Here is a 24,796-nt window from a genome sequence, read left to right as displayed (position 1 = left end):
GGACATGCTTGTATTTCTTGAGAAATTTGTGGAGGAAGTGAACTCAATGACACCACTGACATGGTACTGCAATGACGAGCTGATTTAATCGAAAGTCACCATCAGCTGCTGCTGTGCAGATACTCCAGCTGCAATTCAATGCGCTGCTGAAAGTGCTGATAAGCGCTGCAATTCAAAACCACACACTGTTCAGGGGTCATGCCCATGGTGTTTCATCAAGGGTCAACATATTGATTGTATGTAAGAAAAGCTTTACTGAAGTCGTAGATGTGCACCTATCAACAAAGTCCTAAAACTCTATCATTGAAGGAGCCATGCGATTTCCAGACACAGGCACTGTCGGTGAAAGAACTGCGAAAGGGGTTCTCAGAGACATGACGCTGGCAGTAGATCATGGCTGCCCTGTTAACGGACTTAAAAGGCCCTCTGCGTTGATTAACTTGTAACACTTCACTGTCGTGCGGGGCCAAAGCATTGATCATGTGTGCTCCTCGGTGTTACGAAGCACCTTACACAGATTGTGATTTCAGCATGCTCTACAGGTGAGATGATGCTGACATAATTATATAATTACTTGTTATACTTTGCATTACACAGGTGGCAATGCTACTGTTTTATTGATCGACAGGCGCCTCCTCGCCATCACGCCTCCCGATACTTTCGCCAGGTTGACTGGAGGAACTGCCTGCTTTTCTACTGCCCTCCATGCACCCTCGGCATCATCCCAGCGCAGCACTGAAATCAACTGAAGCGACTTGGTGAAGCTGTGTACCTGCTGCTGTGCACAGAGCTGACTCCAGTGATGCTGCAACGAGCTTGTACGGAATTTTTCTGAATTTTATCTGAATAAGCTTCGAAATTATATAGCAGCTACTGCATTTATTTTCTGCGTGATATGTCTAAATGTTCCGCCCATTTCTTTTCTTAGGTGCCCTGCTGACGGAATTTGTCACGAGGCACGCGACAATAAATGGACCACGCAAACTCACATACAATGTCCACGTGCTCCTTCATCTAGTGAAGTCAGGAGAAAACTTTTTAAAATATAAGATACATTGAATTCATGACACGTTTTCTTTTTCACAGTTGCATCGGGACTGAAAGGGCAAGCCCGCAACACAGTCCCCCAAATAAATACACAAGCGAAGAAAAAAAGATGTTTTGGTCCGCTGTAGGCACATTCGTCATTTGTTTTTGAGGGAGGTAATGTCACCTTGTTAAAATATGTGACCTCCGCCAAAGGGGCACCATTTCAAGTGCTAGAGAGGGAAGCCATGGCACCGGTCCTATCACTCTTAATCGTGTGACGCGTAATAAGGGGCACTTTTTTGCATTATTTTGACACTTAAAATACGTGATGTTTTGTGCCGCGAAGAGAGTCGGTCGAAGGGTGCCGCTTAGTCTAGACGCTACACTGTGCCAGCAACAGCATGTGGCACGTTGAACCGATTATGCCAGTGGTACAGGCGGACTGGCTCCAGCTCCGGCACTTCGTACCACGCAGAATATACGGTAGTGTGTGCCGCCTCGTGGGCCTGGTAGCGCGTGCTACATAACGTCGTCGACGGTGGCTTTACCATGCAAAATGAACCGCACGACAACGTTGCACAACACTCTAACAAGAAGATGCATGACAACTTTACTTCTCGAAATGTGCACCGTACGCAATAAATGTAAGACACGCTGAGACAATCAAATACTGCACACAGTAAAACAACATACCACCCGGAAGCTGTGCAAACGGTTATACTAAAGTAAGCTGGTCTATAATGACAGGGAGTTGATACTTGTCAACAGTAAAATAATAACATTCGCGAAAAATACGACCAAGCAGCCGTGTTAAAAGTTAAAATAAAAATGTGTTAAAACAAAAGTGAGGTGCTCCGTAATGACCAGCAGTTGATACCTGCAAATGTTAAAACAATAACACTGGAGAAAAATACGACCATGGAGTTGGGCTGTTAAACGAAAGTTAGCGGCTCCATAATGACCAGCAGTTGATACCTGTCACCGTTGAAACAATAACACTGGAGAAAACGATCAACATGTTACGATCAACAAGTTGCGCTAGCAGTGTTAAAGTGGAGTTGCGCTAGCCAGGGCTCGGAACCGTTATTTTTTAGGGTTCGGTTCAAGTTTCGGTTCAAGGTTATCGGTTCGGTTCGGGTTCAGCGCAACCAAAAGAACGGTTTGAACCGATATTAATCGGTTCGAACCGGTTTACGTGTGCTAATCAGTGTACCACATGTGAGATGTAACCAGTGGCGGATCCAGGGGGGGGGGGGGCGATCGCCCCCAAAACGTCAGTTTATACATTGTATTTCCCTCTCTCCCCTCCCCCACTACGCGCTCCGACAAAGAGACCGCCCCCCCCCCAAGCCGAGGTTCTGGATCCGCCCCTGGAGGTAACATCAGGTTCGGGCTATGGCCTGCTCCTCCCTTCCTTTTACACCCTCGCTCCTACACTTCATCGGTGCAAAGAAGCACGCAGTTCACAGTAGGTCATCTTTTACTGTACCGAAAAGTACTGGGTAATGGCGTACAGCATACCTCCAGTGCGAAAGGTGAATTTCTAAAGAAAAAAGAGAAGAAAGCACGAAAGTAAAAAGCACGGTTATGCAAGCCCTCTTGCAGGTCTCGTTCTGAGTGCGTAGAGACTGAGTGTAGACTCTCTCACACAAGCGCTTAACACTTACGAACACACAGAATAAGCAGGTGTCGATGCTGAACGGGCTGAACGCACAACAAGGATGTCTTCCAGGATGTCGGGTGCAAGGCTGGCGCGCTGGTCAGATAGTATGTATTTGAGAGCAGAAAACGCCCTTTCGACACTAACTTGAGTGGCGGGCACAGCAAGGACAACGTCCGCCAGCGCCTTCATTTCGGGTTCTTTTTCTGTTTGGCATTCCCAATACTTGAGGATGTCCACATGTTTATTGATCCTTGGCTTTGCCTCGGTCGCCTCGAGCATTGATGATATGGAGTGGATGGGAGTCGCAGTAGGTCGGACACGATCTTTTTGTCTAAGGAGCTCCTCAACTTCATCGGTTATTTCTCCTGCGTGTTCTTCAGAACTAGTGGTTTCAGATGGTGCCGACCTACTCCGGGCTGAAGGTGGTGCTAGACGTTTCCACAGCCTTGTGAGGTGCAGCTTCGCTTTCGTCCGTTGGTCGTCAGACAAGAGCACGTGGTACCGGACGTCCAAGAAAATAGCTGAGCAGAACAGCTCGCCTTCAAATAAACGCGTCTCTCTTGACCGCATGGACGCTGCAAGACTGGATGCCAGAGCAGATGTCAGCTTTGCCGTTCTCTCCCTGCACGCTATCCACAAAGAATAAAAGTCCCCAAGGGTCAACTGCTCAGTCTGAAGCCTCTTTGTGGCCTCTTCGGCGGGCGCCAAAGCCTCTATGGCATCATCCACGGCTTTCCACTCGTCATCTTGCAGGCGAAGCTCATTGTCCGTACCGAACATGTCGTCGCAAAACCCCCTCAGCTCAGTGAGGCGTCGGAGCATAATTACAGTAGACATCCACCGTGTAACGCAGTCCAAGATTGGTTTCTTCAGCTTAAGCTTGCGAATGAGAGACATAAGTGTCTGTGTGCGTAGCTTCTTTGAGATATTGCGACACTTCGCGAATATATCAATAGTCATCCCATGTTTTAAAGCGTCGTTCACCGCCAACTGCAGCGTGTGTGCTGCACATCGTATGCTATGTATTTGTCGTACATCCTGATGCTCGCCGGTGAGGCAGAACTCTTCGTCAATGTCCATAGAAATGTCATCGCTCGTAGAGGCGTCATCGTAGTCGCCAGCCGCACGAGAGCTCTCGTCGTTCAACAAACTCGCTGCTTTTAACATGTTGCTACCGTTGTCTGTAGTCAAGCTGTACACTTGGTTCACCCCAAGCTCGTATCTCGCGAGCACATCTTGGACTTGGAGTGTGATGTATTGTGCGGTGTGCCGCTCGTACAACTCCTTCATCGCAAGTGTCTGTACAACAATTTTTCCATTTTCAATATACTGCGCATTGATACCCAAAACGGCTCTGTCCATGCGGGTGGCACAGTCAATCTTCAAGCTGAAAAGACGGGATCTCAGCGATTCGCTGATGTGCTGACGTGTTTTGGCCGCGACCTCACGGACCTCTGTGCGGATATTCTTAGAGTTGATCGCGAAACCGCCGCCAGCAATTTCTATGAGGGGATTCAAAAGGTTACGAAATCCAGAATCTTCCATCAGTTGGAAGGGACGTCCATTTGTGGTGACCAGTTCCACGCAAGCGGAGACAATACTGGCCTTTGAAACGGCACTCTTCGTGGCTTTCCTTCGTATAACCTCCTCGAGGCTTTGCTGTGAAGCGGATCTCTTGTTGGATGGACATCCAGTCGCGTCTTGTTGCCTTTTGCTGGATCTTGGTTTCGACAGCATATGAGACTCGTAGATATCGGGATGAATACGTTGAATGTGGCGCTCTAAATTTGCTGCGTGATCACCCTTCATATCAAAGTTACATCCCTCGATCTGACATCTTGACGTGTTGCTCTCTCTATCGTAAACGAAGAACTCCCGCACGGGATTCGTTCTTTCACGCCCCATGACGTGACTGAAAAAGACAAGAAGAATAATGTGCTCGGGTCAAGGACAGCCCACTAATAAGGAGAGTGCATTAACGTAACCGAAGTAACGAGAACTGACGAAGAGTGCCAACTCTGCTCACTGACGGTTCGGAGTTAGACGCGAGCATATCAGTAATTATATCCTTTATTTGATGAAAGGTCATTATTTTCGCGACGTTTCCATGTTTGAGAGCAGTGAACGCTCACACGTTTTGTGCGAAATGATGTGACAAGCACAAGTTCACTGTACGCTGTCCTCAGTGCGCACATCACCTTGAATCAGGCGGTGTGTGTGCAGGGGAGGATTTAGGGGGGGGGGGGGTCCGGATGTCCTGACCCCCACTCAATTTGAGACTTGAACATAGGGTTCAATGGACCAATCCCAGCATGCACCTGACACTTGTCCATAGCGGTCCCCCCCCTCGGAAACATCCTAGATCCGCCCCTGTGTGTGTGCTGCTCGTTTCCGCGCTTCGAAGAACAGTGCATACCCTCTTAAACACAAAGACATAACCTTGCTACTACTATTCACTACTGCTCACGTAACTGAACTCATGCGCTGATACTTACAATGCTCAGAGATGTTGAAAAACCACGAGGAGCTACCGTGGTGACCGTTGACCTCACCATGTACACAGCGGCCGCGTCTCTTGGTTCGGCGGTCGGCGTCTAGCCGGCGCCAGAGCTCGAGGCTCTGGACACATGCCAACCTCTTTCCCGGGGTCGCAAGTTGTCCGCGTTGCTTGTGGATGTCACTGTGAACTATTAAAATTTACGTTGCCTTCACACTGCGACGCCGAATGAAAGAGCAGCCGAGGCAACAACGCAAAGTATAGCTGTCGTGTAGCACTAGCACATGTTTTTTTTTACACCTCGAGTCACATAAATGTACAGGGATGGCGTGAACTTTTTCGAGGTGAGGCTGCAGGAGGTACATGGACTCGCCACTTCTTGATTTATCAATTTGTTATATCCGCTCTATGAATTCGGCAAGATTCCGAGCGATGCAGGAAGCTCGTGCGCGGCAGTCGGGTATAGGAAGGCATAGGTGTTTTTACCGTCTGGCGAACCGGTTACCGCATCATATTTTTTCGGTTCAGTTCCGGTTCGTTCAAGGGGAGAGAAAAAATGTTTACGGTTCGGTTCGGGTTCGGTTCGGCAAAAAATAACGGTTTTTTGCGGTTTTCGGTTACGGTTCAGAACCGGTTTCGAGCCCTGGCGCTAGCAGTTAACCGAAAGTGAGCGGCTCCATAATGACTAGCAGTTGATACTTCTCAACTGGGCCAGTGTACGAAACACAAGAAATCTCCATATCACAGCAATGTCGAGGACAGGTAGGTATCATGGAGTACGAAGAAAACAATAGGTGGCACACCCTTTGCCACATCCTGTGATGTTACACCACAAAACAAAAGAAGACGAAAACAGCGAAGACTGGCTACGACGCGCTTGAAAATTGAAAATGGCATGGTTTGCATGCTTGTAGCCTGGGTAGCTGATGTAGTCCCTTCTCTCTGGGGAGTAGAATTTCCGGTGGCCTGCAGGGTGTACTCAGTCCTGGGATCGTCTGCCGATGCTACACCTGGGTGTTACAATCCGTTGTTAGGCGGTCTGAAAATGGGTTAAGTAGCCAACACAGGAGGGAGAAAATCGGGAGGGAGTCGCGATTTACATGTGAGACGAGGATTTCGCCTTCTAAATGCTCTAACTACGGTATGTAGTCGGGCACAATGGAGGACAAGCGCCAACCCCGGCCCCCTTGGCTACAAAACACAACTCACCTGATTCAGGGCCAGCTCCGCCCCCGATTTGTGCCAGGTCCCTGAAAGATGGCTGCAAACCGCTTGCATTTGGATTACCTTCACCAAGTAGGTCTGCCCATGAAAAGAAGTAAAAACAACGAGCGACAGAGACTGTTAACTTGTTCAAAATACGTCACAAAGCAGAAATAGTGCATGGGCGGAAGCTCTCACCAAGCGCGGCATGCTCCGTTGGCGAATGCCCGCAGTAAGCGCACCATCCGGGCATGAGAGGGGTGCCGCTGTCGTTTCGATAAAATTCCAAGTAGTCACAAGATTTGCATATACCACGAACCACGTCTCGCGCGTCCTTGTTGTTTGACATCTAAAAATAACGTAAAATCACAACATATTCCAGATAGTGCGTGAGGCAATAACGATCATGTCAACGAAGTGACGCGACTCCACTGCGTGGTGGCGGTGTGCACTGTGCCCGTCTTTATTGTTTTAGTGCGAAATCATTTCTTGCCTCACGAGTAGAGTTAGCAGGTTGTCACCAGAAAATATCCACCTATTTAACCATTAATAATTAGTCAACTAATTAGCTAACGCCAATTAGTAAACACTAGTTACTCAACTAATTAACTGCCACTGATTAGTAATCTAATTAACTATCATTAATTTGTCAATTAATTACACATGACGTCATTGTGGTCACGGGATTATTGTTGACTAATTAATAAGGGTTAATTAGTTCACTAATTAGTCGTGACTAATTAGTGAACTACCACCATTAATTAACCATACTGAACCATATAGAACTACTGACCATTAATTAGTCAACAATAATCCCGTGACCACAATGACGTCATCATTAGTCAACACCAATTAGTCAAATAATTAAGATAATTAATTAGTCAACGCTAATGCTTTCGCATTGACGCACGCAAGGACACTTAAGTGCCTCCCACAATTTTTGTCCTCTTTCGTGACACGTAATTTCGTTTCGTAGTCCTTATTTTCACTGCCGCCGCTCTGTATTCAGGTAATTGAGCAACAGATCCAAACACTCCCCCTCGCTTTAGCTGACCCATCGGAAAATGTATTCCTTCCAACATAGCTGTCTGTGATCTGTTTCGCGGCTTCCGCGAATACCACAAATGCTGCGAATAACTATGGTAGCTAAGTAATAACCAGGCACAGCAAGCTCTACCGTACCAGTTTATTACTCAAGCACTGTACGCAGAACGCTGCGGAACTACGGAACCCAAATTACAGGCAATTATGTCGCAAGCAGTGCGAGGGGCCAAACACACTACGACGTAGTCTTAAAAACTTACTGGTAATCTCAGGGGAATGTTAGTAATAATACTTAGAGCTCTGCAGAGAGACGGAGCCTTAATCTTGCCCTTTCAATTTGGCACTTTACACTTCGCTGCCAATCGGCCATGCTCGTCTGCAAACGCGCACTGATGTGAATATCGTATCGCATCACAGCCTATGCTTTTTGCTCTGGCAGGCTTTCCAAAGACCGTGGGAGCATCTCATACGCATTAATCGTTACAAAATGAGACGTAATCACATTTCTTACCTTCAGAATCCTGCCGGCCGAGGTTGCACAGGCAGAGCACACACCGTTCGCGCCGATGCATTCGAAAAGCAAGGCAGGGACGCCTGTGGTCGTCCGCCGGACGCTACTTTGACGCCACTTCACCTTTGACAACTACTAGGCCGTCAACCGTCTTTGGACCATGCTAAACTAAAAGTACATTGCGTACCGTATCAAGCAACGTGGATTATTAAAGCTAACACGTCAGCACAATCAAATAGTGGAGGACTACGTTGCGCAGCGCAGTGATATGACAACGCATTTGAAGACGCGGCCTGTTCGGTGAGGAGAATGAAAGAGGCAGAGAGGGAAGAGCAACCGTGTAAGGGGCACAATAGGCGGCACATTTCTGCTGAAGAGCGAGGTGCCGCCTGATAAGGGTTACAAACGGGTCTATACCGTTATAAAAGGCTGGGAAAATTTGTCTCGCCTATGATTTTCGGATACAACGCCTAAAATAGCCGTTTTTTTCTCGTAGGGGGCACAATAAGCGTATTTGGGTTTAGAGTGTAGATCTAGCACTGTCCACTGTACCATTGTCAGGAGGCATAAAAGATCTTTGTCAGAACATGCTGGGGTACCGGGGAATCTAGAGTGCTACTCATGTGGTGGATACATGTTTACTTGGCCGATCAAAGCCTGTGTCTCGGTTTTCTGTTGAGGAGGTAGTAACGCAGCGAGTCTGTAATTGCTTTCCTCAATTTGCAGTAGAATATTACCGTTTTGCAATGAAGGGCAAGGTTTTTCACAGCCAATCCTACACTCGTCCATTAAGAAGCGACAGCAGTGTTATAATGACACATTCACACGGGTTTCTACAGATCAGAAAAATACTAAAGGTCACAGTAGAAGGGCAAGAGATGTGTGCCCTGATATGCAAGGACATACTGTGAACTGGCATTCCTGATGATAGGCGTCTACCTAATTGCCTCTGTGAGTGTGTGGTATCCCCTCAAGCGACCCTGCATGCCATTTCAGTGTCCACAGTGTTCGTCTTTTCATTAATTTCTTAAATGAGGGGAAGTTGTATGTATGCCAACTTCCAAATCATGTGGAGCGGGATTGACATAATTGTAAAGTGAGAAATGCTTAACCGTTTCGTTTCACCTGTCAAAAGAAAAAAGTCACTCAGTTGCGTAAGTAAGAAACACTGAGCAATTTGACCTTACATATCAAACACCAGCAATTAAAAAAATGGCTAGCAAGCAAGCGAGCTGGTGAAGATGATGCATGATGTAAAACCCCGAGACTAGGGAACACGAAGGTGTTCGTGTTTGTGTCTGTCCGTTTGTGTTCCCTAGTCTCGGGGTTTTACATCATGCATCACCAGCAATTACTGATGTATACAACATCATTTACAAAGTGCTGTTTGCTATTCACTGACAATATATATCTATCTCGCAACCAGATAGACCAGAATTTTCGCTGTGTGACTGCGTCTAGTGACTGTGGAGCCACAATGCAAGCACTTACTTTAAGGGCTGCGGGCACTACAGTTCAGTCCATTGCTGATAAAATTCTCTTCTCTTGGGATAGTGCTCTTTGTTCGGGCACCCCATTGGTTTTAAATATGCATAAGTGTATGTTTTTTATGTGACTGTTTTTCATAGGGCTTAAGAATCAAACTGAGTAAAAACGAAGGCCAAGAAAGAGTGCGCTATCTAATAAACTCCCATGATACCTAGGTTCAATATGCCGTTTCCAGTTTGCTGGGCCAAAAATACTTCAGAAAATCTTACAAAAGAAATATCTCAGATTGCTGAAGGAATTTCTATGAGGTTAGGAGACTAAATCTTACAAAATTTCTCTCAGAGTTTCTTACAGGGATCCTGTGGGATTCCAGGGAGGATTTCTTACAGGCAGTGGCAATGCAGTTTTCTTACAGGGCTTCTTACAGGGTGGCCTGTGAGGCTTTCTCACAGGATTTCTTACAGGCCCCGAGACCCGCAAGAAAGCCTGTGAGAAAGTGTAATGGGCCACCCTGCAAGAAACATCATTTGAAAGCTGCACTGCCACGTATGATATTTGAAGGATCCCATACTTACTTTTGAGAAGTATTGAGAGTAAGTCGCATGTCGTCACTGTAAGGAATGTTGCAGAACATTTATGGCCCAGCCAATAAGTCCAGAAAGGCATGACCCAACGCATTGTACACGTACTTGAAATGTCCAATGCTACGACCAAGAAATTTCTTAATGTGATTATGACAAGTTTATGTTTTGCACATTGGGAACGCGTAGGCTTTCTCGCGTAAAAGCATCATCCTACTTTCTCGAGACGAGAATGGGTTACGACCACGAACTGGGATCCAATGCGTTATGTTGAATTCCAATGGCAGAGTCGGAGCAAGTGGCAGACTCTGCAATGGAGCGGCTTGATCGGGCCTAGAGCAAGTCATCCGAATCTGCCACTGGAACACTTTCGCCCAACTTGGAGTTTAGCCCTGGCCAATCTCCCTTGGTGGATGACGGCCAGAGACGGAGGAAGAAGAAGGTACTCATGTTCCATTATAACGCCATGTTTTGCAACATCAAGGTCCTTCTAATCTCCTAACGTTGCCATTGTAATGTCTGACTTATCGCTCCGTTCACGAAACAAAATCGCCAACGTACAACGCGAAAGACTAGTCACGGCGAAGACGCATTGCGAAGCGGCCATGTTGGCAAAGCAGAGGCAGGAAATAGGAAACACAAGCGACAAGTGACACGTCACATAGAGTTCCGGTTGAATCTGCCTTCTGAATCTGAACTGAATCTGCGGTTGAAAACTTGCTCCGGAGGCTCCGAATCTGCCATTGGAATTCAACATTAATTCCCGCTGGCTGCCGCTTCTTCCGAGTTTAACCTAGAAGAAACAGCATTTTAAAAAGCACGGCCTGGGAGTTCGACCGCTTAGTTCTGTCAGAGGTTGAAAAGGAAGGATTGGGAGTAAAGAAAATATTTAGGTACGTCGATGATTTTTTGATAGGGACCACGGAGAATGTCAATGGCGCTCTGTTGTTAGAATTGTTTAATAAGCTGGGGAAAGGTTTGATGTTCACTTTGGTGGAAGGTGTCATTCAGTTTTTATATATTGAAATTGAGTGTCATGAGAGGGGTATTAGCTGGGAATGCAAACAAAGGTGCCGGAAACGGCTAATGCCTTTTGAATAATCCATTTCAAAATCTGTAAAAAATGCGGTCGCACAAAATGTTGTTGGGGCTGCATTTAAAAAAATCGTGTGGACATAAGGTGTTGAACAGCTGTTTGGGCCAATTGATGAGATTAGAGCAGGCGGGATACCCGGAGGGTGTTGTTCGAGATGTGGTTGGCAGGATGTTAACTAAGTTCAGGAAAGAGGGTTCAAATGACGAAAATGAAAGAATTCGTAATTTCGGAGTGGTGCAGTATGTTCACAATGCCTCGCATCGGTTAAAGAAATTGTCTAGGAAATTTGGTGTTGATGTGGTTTTTAATAAAGGTTGTAACTTATCTAGCATTATGAAAAATGTAAATAAGGAAGTAAGAACTGGATGTCAAATCAACCATGTGAATACTTATGTAGATTGTTGTGTGGGAGGTGTTTACTGTATTACTGTATGTACGTCTTGGTTTGCCGTCTCCAAATCCACCGCTGCCAAATAACGCCGCCATCTTTCTTCGTAAGACTGCTCGGGAGCTCTCGAAGGATTCCGCCATAAGCTGCGAAGATTTTGCGACACGCGCCCTTCGTGAATCTACACTTCGTCGTAACTTTACCGTACGACGGAGATACGACAGATTCCGTCGTACGAGCTCTTTGTGAATCCGACCCCAGGGCAACAGAAGCGTACGACACCTTCCGTAAGAAAACGTAAGGAGTTCGCTCGGGCTCAACTTTTCCCGACGCGCGCACCACACCGCAAGTAGCGGACCAATCGGAAGGGCGAATTTCGCGCAGGCGTACTGCGGTTCTTTATTCCATCCATGAGTTCAAGATGGCTTCTGAAAACATCGTCGGGAACCTCGACAACATGGATTGTGCGCGTATGCCTACAACTGTTGACACCACGTTGCAGAGGCATGAAATTATATGTATTGAGGTGGAGAAGCGGCCTTGGCTGTATGACTGTTCCCGTGGGGACTATAAGGACGCCCTGAAGCGTGACAATACCTGGGCTGCGATTGGACGCGAAGTGTCGATGACAGGTGAGGAGTGTTGCATTTCTGTGGCCACGGTTTCTTTTCAGCATGGACGGTGCCGACATCTTTTACTTACAGCACACGACTGTCAAAAAACGTGGAAAAACATAAGGGACAAATACGCACGTGAGCTACGGGCTTGTGAGGACAAGCGAAGCGGCATGTCCACCGCCGCGCTGTACAAGCCGAGTTGACCGCTTTTCAGCAGCCTGGAATTACTAAAGGAGTTCATACGGCCACGCAGGTACGAACACATTATCACTACATAGTTTCCAGTGCTTCTTTTCACACGCTTCAAGGCACGTCGTGTTTACGAATAGGTAGATAGAGCGACGTTGTGTTTACAGAGCGTCTCGGTCAGCTGCACGTTTTGTGCGCATGTGTGCACGCGCCGGCGACCGCAAGAATATACAGTAATCAGCCACAACACTTTACAGTTATTGAGAGTGTTGCTAAATGGCAAGCAAGCTGGTAACTTGAATACATGGTGGTAAAACACAGAGGCTCGGGATGATAACCCACACAGACGAGGTCGGAAATTCTCCAAGTCTCTCTTCACAATTATTCGTCGGGTTGTCGTGGTTAGGGTTCCAAACAAAGATGTTCTACTGAGGACACACAAAGAGTGCATGCGTTATCATGCGTGCATGCGCAAGAGTTATCAGCGCTCGGGCTCTGCGAAAGGCACCCCAAGCAGCACAGTGTACTGAAAGTCGAGTGCAATAGGGTTGGACGGGTAGGTGGAAGGCCTTGAACAGAATTCTGAAAGTAAAGAACATTGATAAGACACATACCGGCCACCCCTATTGCACTTAACTTCCAGTACATTCCCAAGGAGCACAATGTACTGAAAGTCGAGTGCAACAGGGGTGGACGGTATGTGTATTATCAATGTTCTTTAGTTTCAGGAGTCTGTTCAAGGTCTTCCGCCTACCCGTCCACCCCTATTGCACTCGACTTTCAGTACATTTTGCTGCTTGGGTTGTGCTGCTTGGTACAGCTCAATGGGAAAGACAAAAGGTGATAGCGACGCCGCTTATCTGTCTCTTTTCGTCTGGAGACAGCTAGAAAGCGTTTTGTGCTGGTTGCATTTTTGGTCACGTGAGCGAGCAAAAGTGCAACGAGCTTGCCAGGCGGGTCAATTTATAAAAAAAATATATGAAATCCTTTATGCAGGCTATTGTGCACGAGCAAAAGAAAACGCAAGACTTACGCGAAACTGATATTTGTGCGCTAATACTAAGTTACATATTTAATTTATTGGCACCCAATTAGCCACTTAATTATAAGTAACGTGATTTTTCATTCAGTAATTAGCAAATAGTTTATAAGGATTGTGACGGAATAGCGGGTATTCAATCGATTAATTAACTAATTAATAGGTCAATTAATGAACAGTTAGTAATGAATTGAATGAGAACTACGTTAATTAATTCGTTAAATATGAACTAATTAATTATTCACGCAAGTATCATTCACCGAATTAAAGTGACTAACTACTACTTTAATTACCTGATCGGTTAATTAAGTACGTCATTATGAACTCATTCATTGATTATCCACATAAGTACCACTTACCGCATTAAAGTGAATAACTAGTGAACAGAAAGTGACATCAAATAAATAGTTAACCAATTCCCAGTTAATTCACTTGGAGCAGGCACGGTCACCAATGTCGCTTAGCGCGAGTCCTCTCTTGAGACTAACTACCCCTTATGAAAATCAATGTGGACTTTGTATGCGCGATCTATTGACCAGCTATGTTCTATATTGACATACTATTGCATTTACCGGTGTATTGACTTTTGGCCATACAATCTGTATTTACTCGATATTGACTTTCTATTTATGGAGCACTGTACATATATGCACAATAGAATTTCTATTTACGTTTTATGTACGGCCGGCCTCGGCCGCTGTATAGCGTGTCCGCATGCTGATTCCAAGATCGCGGGTTCAAACCCGGCCGAGGGCGGTGGAAACTTGGTAGAAGGGTACAAGGTGTTCAGACAAGCAGTCTTCCGTGAGGGACGTTAAATATGGTGTACCATGTGTTGAGATTTCGGCGCATGCTAGAGTACCCTTGCGTGGGCAAAAATAATCCGCAGACTCAACCGCTGCGGCGTAGCGGTCGATCATGCCCAGTCAACACAGTATTGTAAATTCGACGTAGAAAATACGTTGGCGATCAACGAAATAAACGCAGAATCCATGATGAAAGTGAACGTGAAATCAACAGGTCAAATGTCCGCTCGGAAATACGTTAATTTAACAAATGCCGGTCAACGCATATTTAACGTAAATGAAATGCAGATTATATGTGAATACAGCGTACGAGAATGCACGGCATCAACATAAAATCAACAATGCCTGACAACGTTTCTTCTACGACACCATGACAACGAGAATTACGCGTTTAATGTAATTATATTTTTCTCTATCTTTTTTTCTTCACCCTTTACTGTTCCTACAGACATGCATACATATGGTGGCATGCATCCCGATTCTGATATACACTAATTTCGCAGGAAAGTAGAATAAATCATTTTATTCGTGACATATATGGTACAGTGTGCTGACTTGCCAGTACATATTATGGTTAATTTATGGTACGTAAGGGGGTAAAAACAGGGTGCTTCACCCTATATAATGAGCTGCTTCACGGGTCCATTCTCGAGGCATCATCGCAGTTGCTGAAATCAAAATGCAAGCAATTAGTGTAGGAACAACAGAGGCAACACATAGGCATGAATTATGCACAAGACCCATCATTATTGCCTTCTTTTCTACACAATCACATAGGTTCACAGGCTCAAATTACACACATGCGCCTCTTTCGAATCACTCCTGGGGCACACCGAAAGTAGTTCCTCGCAGCGGCTGCAATGTCTTTGTCACTTGCGCTAGGAAATGCCTTGCGAATGCAGACTGAAACATATGAAAAATACAGTAGATACACTGGCGTTACAAATGAGCAGAAGGTAAAGGAATATGGTCTATTAATAAGCATGGAACCTGGCAATGGATTTTGGTAATACTGATGACTGTGAAGAAAACTATTTCCAAACTCACTATTCAGAAGACGGGACATATGAAGTTCTTTAAACACTTGCTTGTTGGCATTGTGTCCAGAATAACACATTCCTGATGCGAACTCAAGGGTCATGAGCCTCCTGAGTATGTTTCTAGTACACTCCGCACTATTGGAGCCACCTGATGTCTAAAGCTGCGCAACCTGTACAGCAAAATGTCGATTTAGCTATTAGCCCTCGTCAAATGCATACTGCTAGCATACAAATGCCTTGAAGTTTGTGTCGTCTCTGAGAGCTCGCTCAACTGCCTGCAAGCCATTGTCATCTGTTACGGGCAGGATAGAAAAACTGTCCGGGAGTGACAAATCATCCGTTGATAGGATATGCTTCTGCAACAAGGTGCGGATGTGACTGGTTTCCTTTTTGAGTTGTTTTGTGCCGTCTGACAGCAGTTCCATTTGCTCCAGTAGCTTCCTGAACATCCCTGAAAAAAGTAGTGCTATATGATAAGTGGTTCTTAGCTGTGAACATGCTGAGGACCTTTTGTGGGCTGGGGTGATCGATGGGGAAAACCTTCACGTGCTTAAGAGAGCAACAGGTACGCACACAAAATCACAACAGCTTCACTTAAATTAGGATGAGTGGGGAATTTAATCACCAGGAGCAATATGGTGAAATGAAACACTGAGTCGCCTCACAGTCAGGGCCAAAGTCAATAACTTAAGGGTTGCTGCTATAGTTTCCACCACAAAAATACTCACTGCGGTTGGCTTTGTGGGGATCCACGTTGCTTTGTCGGGAACCTGCGAGTAGCAACATTAGAATAGCGCATAAGAAAATTGGTACACAATACCGGTAACAAGTGCAATGTAACCATCATAGTTTGGAAAGTGTGCTAACCATGTCCTCCCCCACTAGCGCGTCTTTTCCTTTGTGAAACATGCGCATCACTGTCATCGGTCTCTGAAGTGTTGCAAAAAAAAAAAAAAAGCATAAGACACATAAGACAGCACAAGGAAGCAGTCACTCACCACCTGAGGCATGTCGGTTGAGGAACGATCCAGAAATGTCTGGAATTAATGCAAGTTGATACTGAGAATTGTGCAGTGCTTCAGAGAAGTACAGTGCCCAATGCATTCTGATGTTTCGTCTTACCAGAGTGTGTACTGCCGCCAAGCAGTGAACTAGTAGTGGTCAGTGCTCCATAGTCTTCTGATGGTGCAGCGGGAGTTTGTGAAAGTGAAGCTGTATATTGAGAGTACATTTAGGTGCATAAGCCGAATTCAAGTTCATACTGAGAATTATGCAGTGTTCTTCAAAAAGTGCAGTGACCAATGTATTCTGATATTTAGACTCACCAGAGTGCGTACTGCTGCCAAGCGGTGAAATAGTAGTGCTCTGTGGTCCATGTGTTTGTGATGGTGCAGCGGGAGCTTGTGAGTGTGAAGCTGTATATTGAGAGCACATTTAGGGGCATATACCGAGTGCATGTTCATGCTTAGAATTGTGGAGTGCTCATCAGAGAAGTACAGTAACTAATGTATTCTGATGCTTACACATACCAGAGCATGTACTGTCAGTGGCGTATCTAGAGCTACCTGCGCCCATGGCAACATGGGTAACATGATGTCCTTCGGGATGCGTTTTCGTGTGGCCCGCACTAGGTTTCACACTACAACCTCTCTAATGGCGGGTGCTTTAGATCATTTATGAATGTGCCAGGTTGAGTGCCCGACCTGGCACATTCACACTCGACCACATAATGGCGCCCCTGTTCACCTGGCGCCCATGGCACCTGTCCACACCTGCCACACCCTAGATACGCCACTGTGTACTGTTGCTAAGCAGTGAGGCAGCAGGGCTCCGTGCTCGATACGGCAGTGCTTGCGACGACACTGATGGAGTTTGTGAGACTGAAGCTGCAGATTGAGAGCATACTTAGATGAATATGCCTAAACACAGCATTAAGTGTCATACCCTCAGACTCGGCATCAGCATTAAGATCTGTTACGTATTCTGCTTCCTCAGCTTCCCTAAGGGCACTTCGGTAATCTGCATATAATGGCTACTGATGTCAGACCAAGATACAGCAAGCTGTACGTACAGTAATACAAACATGTAAAAGGCTAACCTCCAGAGAAGATGACTCGGCAACTGTAGGTTACCCATGTGCTTTGCGGATTTTCTTGCTTTTCTGTGGCCCTCTTCAGTCTCATGCGGCTGTATGATGGCCACAGCACTGTCTTTTTATCTTTCGAAACCCATGCTCTCGGAACAATTTCAATGGAATTTTCACACAGGAAGTGCACTACCGAAAACTCTGCGTGCCTTCCACCACCAGACTGGCCACTCATTTCGCCTGCAGAAAAAGGTCGAAATGAAAATTGTAGCTAAAAACCATCCTCGCTTGCGAGTCAAACACCATATCAGAAGGCCAGAATATATTCATGCAGCTAAGTATACCAAACAGTCTATTACTGTTGTCTCTTTTGTGTCTTCAGCATGCAATGCATCTTGTCGCAGCTGTAAACATAAATTATGGTCACACTGATCTTGCACAGGGCGTGGGTTTTGAAGTGACTAATTTAAACAGCAGCTGCGATGTACTCGGGATACATAACTGCGCAGTTTTGTCCGCCTGCCGCTTTCTAATCAGGGACATGATAACGCGAAAGGCTCGAAACGAAATGCAATACAATAATCAACAACAATGTTAGTGTAGGCACATTTATAATTCAATGCAGCTCACATTGCTTTTCGAAGACGCTGAACGAACGCAGACGCTAACTAAGCGTCGAGGTGCCGCATCGAAGTTTCGGCAGGCACACGCTGCTGACACAATAAAAATGAAAACAGTTGAATTCCTACACACTATTTGGCAAAATGCACGACTGAAAACATGGGGCTAGGGGTTCAAGCTCAAATATAAAAGTGGACGCAATGCTCGCGTGTTCCAGTTTCACTTCTACAAAATGAAATACTGGATTCAATTGAAGTGTTGTTATGACTTAGCTTGTACTCTGGCTGCTGCTAACTTTCACCTGCTGTTACTGATAATTATTTTATACCATACATCTTTCGCTTTCACAGCGCGTCCGGACGGTGAGGAGACGCGTCATGAGTACATTCCTGAAACGCTAACAAGAGCTGTACAGGCACTTACTGATACTTACGCGTATGCACCCGAGAGGCAGAACTGCAGAAGGACGTGGCTCAGCAGATATACCAATGACAGCTACACCAAACTGCCAATTGACGAGCAGGCGTGTACCACAACCACTCCAACGTCTTCTGATTCCCGGTTTGAAGCAGCGAACTTGGATTGGATTGGATTTCGAACCGCAGAAAATGCTTACATAATTTCCTCTAAAAATACCTACCTGCAGCGATGCGAAATGTAGTTGTAACTGACACTTGAATATTTTCTTCCCTGCAAACGTGCGCTGGACTGTAACCGTCATTGCTGTTGTTATCGCATAGACTCCAGGATCATCATCATCATTATCATCAGCCAGCCACGCCGTATTGTCGCGCATGCACGACAGTACGGCGTGGCTGGCTGATGCCTTTTGATATATTTGACATGTCCGATAATTTCGAAAAGGGATCCTCTGCAAGGCAGGCGCGGAGGAACCGCAAAAGACGCGTTGAGGACCGTATGTGAGAGATATATGCGCCGACAGACTCTGACTCGCTCCACAGTCCATCATCATTCGCCGAGGCCTCGTACGTCTCGAAATCGAAACACAACTACGCGACTTCGACAGTGACTAGTCTGTAACCCCAGCTAATTTTTAACTTCGCAGTGGTGATGCGGACGGTAAACGTTTTCAGTTGTGCCAACAGCAGGACTCTCCATGGTAAGGACTCAAGTTCACGATTTTCGCGACTTTCTGTTCACTTCACCGTTCGCTCATCACCTGTTCCATTTATATTTTCCGGTGAGTTAGCAGTGACGAGGTCCACGTCGCTGCAATCAACGACAAGCATGACAGAGCTCTGGAACAGCATGCGTGAGTGTCTCTCATTCTGCACTGCTACCGAATTAGTATGTAAAATCTGACTGCGTGTATTGACGAGTTCCCGCTCAAATATGATTGGATGTGATTATGTCGTTTCAGTAGAGCACGTGAATTCTCTTTCACAACTCTCATGATTTTCTTACGTGTAATACCCGCGTACAGCATTTAACTTGCTAGTGGCCCTTCATAGCTGGAGGAGTCTTGTTTATTTTTGTGCCAAAAATCCCCTGGCAGTGAGCTAATACATTGTATTCTATTACAGTTGGAGCACTACTACCAAGCCATGTGGCCTGGCATATGATTGCGAAGACTTTTCGTAAGAATCCCATTTCAAGTAATATGACGTGAAAGTGACAGGTTTCGGAATCTTCTTCAGGGATTGGTGCCTTAGTACTGACTGCGAAGACAATACCGACATCACATTACCATGTGTGCCTTCAGAAATGTAAGTTAGTTTGGTATACATTCACTTCGCGAAGCGCTGTTGCTGCACGCATGCATCGTCCAGGCAAAATCCACAGAATATAGTCATTTTTCATACCAATAACTTCCCTAAAGTTGCACATAGTGATATGCAGTTTGATACAAAGTCAGGAGAGTTTGGTGCGAAGTTACAAAAGATGCACATGCCTGCACAAGAGATCTCCCCTGTGGCTTGCACGTGATGTAAACAATTTCCTTTTGTCCCCATGTCCCTCCTCGAGTTGTCGAGGCCGATCATGGTGTGTTCTCGTTTGTCTGTACTATTGTGTGTTGTAGCTTCATGTCTGCACCACAAAAATGTTTAGCTGGGTGAGTGCTCTGCATGGGAATAACCAATCACAATTTATTTGAAAAAAAAAAAATCAGGGATGGTTGAGTGAATTTGCAACGTTTGCCATGGAATGGCCTCTTGTGTTCTGCGTCCTAAATACATTCTTAGTGTGTGATTGTGAGCCTTCGTGTTGCGGTGTGCTGCCCTTTTACGTGTCTGCTCAAGATGTTCTTATGCCCTGTCTAGAGCTGTACACGTTATCCCAAAAAAGGAACTCTAGACGTTACTCAGTTCCTTCGAAAAAATAGTAACTAAGCACGTTACCCGTTACTTACAAATAAAAGGACCGCGTTCTCGTTACTCGGAAGTAACGAGTTACTCCTATATGTTACATTTGCATACCGGACAGCAGAAATATGAAAGCATGACCTATCTATATCACCTACATATATGATTGTCTCATGTACACTGTCAACCCGCGTTTCCATTAAGCCCTAGACTAAATATGTACATCAAAGAACAGGGTTGAAGGCGGTGATCCACAAGAGGGATTTTCAGGAAAAAACGGGGTCCATTATTAAGGAGGCCTTCACATGATCATTGACATGAGTTCCCGAGTAGGGAGACAAAGCACTAAACGCCCTGAACGCAGTGAATACTTGAAAGGAGGAACACCTTGAGTGTGCTGAAACACTGTGGACACCAGAGCAATGAGAAACACGTTGCTCTCTGCTTTTCTCTTCGCTGTGGATTTTTCCGCGTGCTTGAGCCTCATGGAATACCGCCATGTGCGTGGGGAAAACCACAACTGGCGGTCGTGGTTGGTGACCGTAATCATTAAAAAAAAAATGGAACAACTAACTTGCACTAACGCGTTACCAATTTTTGTAACTAAGTACGTTATTAGTTACATTTTTTAGGACGTAACTAAGTCGTTACTTAGTTACCAAAAACAGTATCGCGTTACGTACAGCTCTGATCCTGTCACACGAGCTAATTTAGTGTCACTTTTATGAAGTGCACTCCAACCAGGTGAATGTCACTTTCACTAGGTGCTTTATACACGGCTTGTGCGTCACTTAAGCGATGATGGCAATTACGATGTATAAGATTAATTTGCTGCAATTTTTTTGCGTGTGTGCCACAGTACCTTCGTGAGAATGGTTTTCTTTGATTTAGAAACACTTTCTTCAAATCTACTTCCAACATAAAACAAATTGGCTTCAAACATGTGTCACAACAAAAATCGCCAGACCGCAAAGCTTTCACAGGCTGTTAACGAGAGTAATGAAATGTTTTTCAGCACAATGTCGCACTGTACTAAAATCAAAGAAACACGTTGTCAACAGTATTGTGGTGTCAGGGCCCCTCGCTTTTTTTCATTATTTTTAGCCGTAACACTAAGCCTGCCGTCAAGGCTACGCACTCGGTTGGCCGAAGAGAAGTGAAATAAGTTTGGGGAACTCCCTAAACCCTTAGTACACTTGTCGCGTGTCACTAAAAGATACCGTGTGGTAGCACACGAATGACACTAGTGTGAGTGTTCGTAAGTGCTCAAACGTATGCTATACATGCAGCCAAAGAGCTCCGGCTAATTTTTTTCCTCACATACATCACTGGCTTCGCACTGGGCTTTCAGTGGTCAGTCACTCACCCTGACGGGAAGAACCGCGTGCTACGTAACATTCCGACGCCACCCCAAACGTTGCCTGCCTTCGTACTGCTGACGATGGCCCAAAAAGGCCGAAACAGCTGCCCAGCACTGGCATAGCGACGTTCCAGCACCTACAAACACATACTCTATGTGCAGCCAAAGAGCTCCGGCTAATTTTCTTCCTAAGTGCAAGTGTCACTCGTTGAAGGTGACACTGTACTAGTCCGTGTGACAGTGGTATTACACAATGTAAACAAGGGATACAAAGACTAACTCTTATTCCTCTGTCTGTATCACTGCCAGGAGCCCTGGGAATGAGAGCACCAGCAGCGCAGAAACAACAACCCTGGCTGTACAGCTTGCCCTATGGGCCACACAGACTCAAATTCCCCTTCAACACCTTTCCACTCTGCTAAGTATTCCTCATCCGCACCACAACGAATTGCCTCTTAATTCACGAACACTATTATCAACACCCAGGAGCACAAATGTTACCTCGTGCTGTGGTGGTGAATTCATCTACCTAGGAATTTTGAATGGCATTAAGAGGTTGATTGACAACTGCGTTACTTATGTTTCTGAAAATTTAGATTTGCAGATAAACGTTGATGGCCTACCACTGTACCGCAGTCAAACCATATGTTTTTGGCCCATCCTCATTGCTGTTGTTGGGTGCATCCCCCTTAAACCATTTGCAGCTGCCATTTATTGTGGAAAATCAAAACCAAACTGTGTGGATACATATTTGGCGCCATTCATTTCAGAAATGAAAGTGCTTATGACTGAAGGATTCTCGTACCGCAATAAGCTCTATACTGTGTCACTTCATTCCATTGTGTGCGATACACCAGCCCGAGCGTTCGTGAAGTGTATCAAAGGACATACAGGCTATCATGCGTGTGAAAAATGTTTCGTTCGTGGCGAATATTTCCCAGAGGGCAGAAAGGTTGTGTACATGGATCGCGGTGCACGAAAGAGAACCGGTAGTAACTTCAATCTTCAGGAGGATCCGGAACACCACAACAGACCCTCACCACTCTTGGCACTAGGGGTCGACTTGGTTGCCCGGGTGCCGTTAGACAGCATGCATTTGGTATACTTGGGTGTGGTGAAAAAGATAGTAACTGGCTTCTGGTTCTCATCACCAGTGACAAAAACAAAGTTATCACAGCCTGCGAGGCAAGCTATTTCCAACGGGCTTCTTGATCTAAAAGCATGGGTCCCTCGTGAGTTCAACAGAAAACCCAGGTCTTTAGTAGATAGCAAATTGTGGAAGGCAACTGAGTGGAGACAGTTTTTGTTCTACACAGGGCCACTGGTACTGAAAAAAGTCCTCGACACAGCAGTGTACCAGCACTTTTTAGCTTTAAGTTCTGGAATCTATATTTTAAGTAAGAGCTGTACTTCTGATGAAATGCTTGACATTGCAGAGTCACTGTTGTGTTCTTTTGTTGCTAACGGACAGTCAGTCTATGGAAAGGAAATTTATGTGCTCAATTTTCACAGCTTAATTCATTTAGTTGACGATGCCCGCCGGTTTGGTGCCCTTGACACCTTTTCATGCTTTCCTTTTGAAAACTACTTGAAAGAGCTGAAGCAGGTGGTTCGCTCTCCACACAAGCCACTATCACAAGTAGTTAACCGAATCACTGAAGAAAGAAGTTTCTGTTTTGAGCACCGCGATTCAGCCATTGTCACTTTCAAATTGGAACACAACGAGGGACCCTTGCGTAGGGATGACCATGGTGCTAAACAGTATAAACGGGTTGATCTCCCATCTTTTTCTGTGTGTACTGTATCTGTATGTGACGCGGACTGTACAGTGGAGCTCATTGATGGGAGCATTGTTGTGGTCAGAAACATTTTGAAACACAATGGCAGAAATGTGATTTTAGGTAACGTCTTCAAAAGTCTTGGTGACTTTTATGTAGCACCTGTGTCTTCCTCTTTGCTTGGTGTACGCATTACTAACGAACTGGGTGACAAACTATTGTGTTGGGATCTTGAGTCCATCAAGTGCAAAATTGTTCGTTTCCCACTGGCTAAAGGTTTCCTTGTCATTCCTCTACTTCACACCACGTAAGCATAGCTCTCTGTATATGTGTTATGACTTAAGTTTGTCACTCTTGATCTTTATTTGTGTGATGTGAGTGGGTGCAGAGTCCTCGCCACATATGACTCAATGCTGGTAGGTTCTCCATTAATCTATTGCGTGTTATTAATTGAACCTCTGTATGCAATAAGGCGATAAGTCGATTTATCCCCTTTTTGCAATTTTTGCTGCAATGACATCTACATACCAGTATGTACCTGCCAAAGAAAATTTAGGACCGTATTGCAATCTGATGGCCTGCTACAGGAGGGTAAGAAACGGGAAATGCATGGGTGTCAATGGGACGGACAATCAGATCAGGCCACTTTTCTCGGTTTGGGATTTTTCGACATATCCCCTTATTGCATACAGAGGTTCAATTAGTGTTGTTTAGATGTGCATAAATGTATGCCAATTCTACTCCGTTGATCAAGCACTCAACCCAGTGCTATAAACGTTACGCGATGGTGTAATACGGTGTAAGGATTTTAAATTACCCAGACAACACATCCATACAGTGAGCTACGTGTTTGATTTCATGAAACAGTTCAGCAGTTCTGTTTGCTGGTTTTTCATTCTATGCTACAGACCTCTAAACTACTGTAATGCATATATTGCAGTTTTACATGTTATCTTCAGTTTACATCATCAAACATGTTGCATACTCTGCCAGTGCGTCTGTACAATATGGGTAATTTGTAATTGACTTTGAAATAAACAGCACTTCTTTGTTGATTTTCCTTTGCAATACTAACGGCAGCAAAAGTAAAAACTTTGATGGGCGGCGTGCGGCACTTCGATGTCTGCTCGAAATTGGGTGGAACGTGTCGGCAAAATTTGCGCAAAAACAACGTTGTATGTTCTACGTTTGCACTTGTGTGATTTTCCGTCATATTATTCAACGTCGTTTTCACGTATGCCATTCAGCTGTAGATATGTCTGCGATAAATATGCGTTACATCCACGTAAAACAATTCACATGTTGAATGAACTACACAGAATCGACGCAGAATCCATATTTACATTTTACAGTCTACATTCTCCAACAATATTCAACGTTAACTTTGCATTCTACCAACAATGTGTGTTGACTGGGGTTGTCTCGTGACGTAAAGC

The 24,796-nt window shown here is 45.3% G+C and overlaps 2 protein-coding genes across 2 annotated transcripts; one reads left to right on the top strand and one right to left on the bottom strand.

The window, feature by feature from the left end:
- Nucleotides 1-2,513: 2,513 nt before the first annotated feature.
- LOC135387057 (uncharacterized) lies at nucleotides 2,514-5,263 on the bottom strand. Its single transcript, XM_064616474.1, has 2 exons — nucleotides 5,188-5,263; nucleotides 2,514-4,604 (listed from the first exon to the last, which is right to left on the bottom strand). The coding sequence occupies exon 2, from the start codon at nucleotides 4,595-4,597 to the stop codon at nucleotides 2,693-2,695; it is 1,905 nt and encodes a 634-aa protein (XP_064472544.1). The 5' UTR covers nucleotides 4,598-4,604; nucleotides 5,188-5,263; the 3' UTR covers nucleotides 2,514-2,692.
- Nucleotides 5,264-18,837: 13,574 nt separating this feature from the next.
- On the top strand, nucleotides 18,838-24,387 carry LOC135387056 (uncharacterized). The gene is made up of 6 exons (XM_064616473.1): nucleotides 18,838-18,884; nucleotides 18,965-19,018; nucleotides 19,109-19,171; nucleotides 19,443-19,496; nucleotides 19,557-19,625; nucleotides 21,892-24,387. Coding segments are annotated over exons 5-6 (1,782 nt in total). The 5' UTR covers nucleotides 18,838-18,884; nucleotides 18,965-19,018; nucleotides 19,109-19,171; nucleotides 19,443-19,496; nucleotides 19,557-19,623; the 3' UTR covers nucleotides 23,672-24,387.
- Nucleotides 24,388-24,796: the final 409 nt, after the last annotated feature.

The sequence above is a fragment of the Ornithodoros turicata genome, chromosome 3 (assembly GCF_037126465.1).
Source record: "Ornithodoros turicata isolate Travis chromosome 3, ASM3712646v1, whole genome shotgun sequence".
NCBI classification, from domain to species: Eukaryota; Metazoa; Arthropoda; class Arachnida; order Ixodida; family Argasidae; genus Ornithodoros; species Ornithodoros turicata.
Note: the sequence above shows the minus strand (reverse complement) of the source record. Positions and strands in the feature narration are given on the sequence as shown.

Excerpts from the sequence above, each read along its gene's own strand:
- LOC135387057 (XM_064616474.1), bottom strand. The coding sequence starts at position 4,597 with ATGGGGCGTGAAAGAACGAATCCCGTGCGGGAGTTCTTCGTTTACGAT.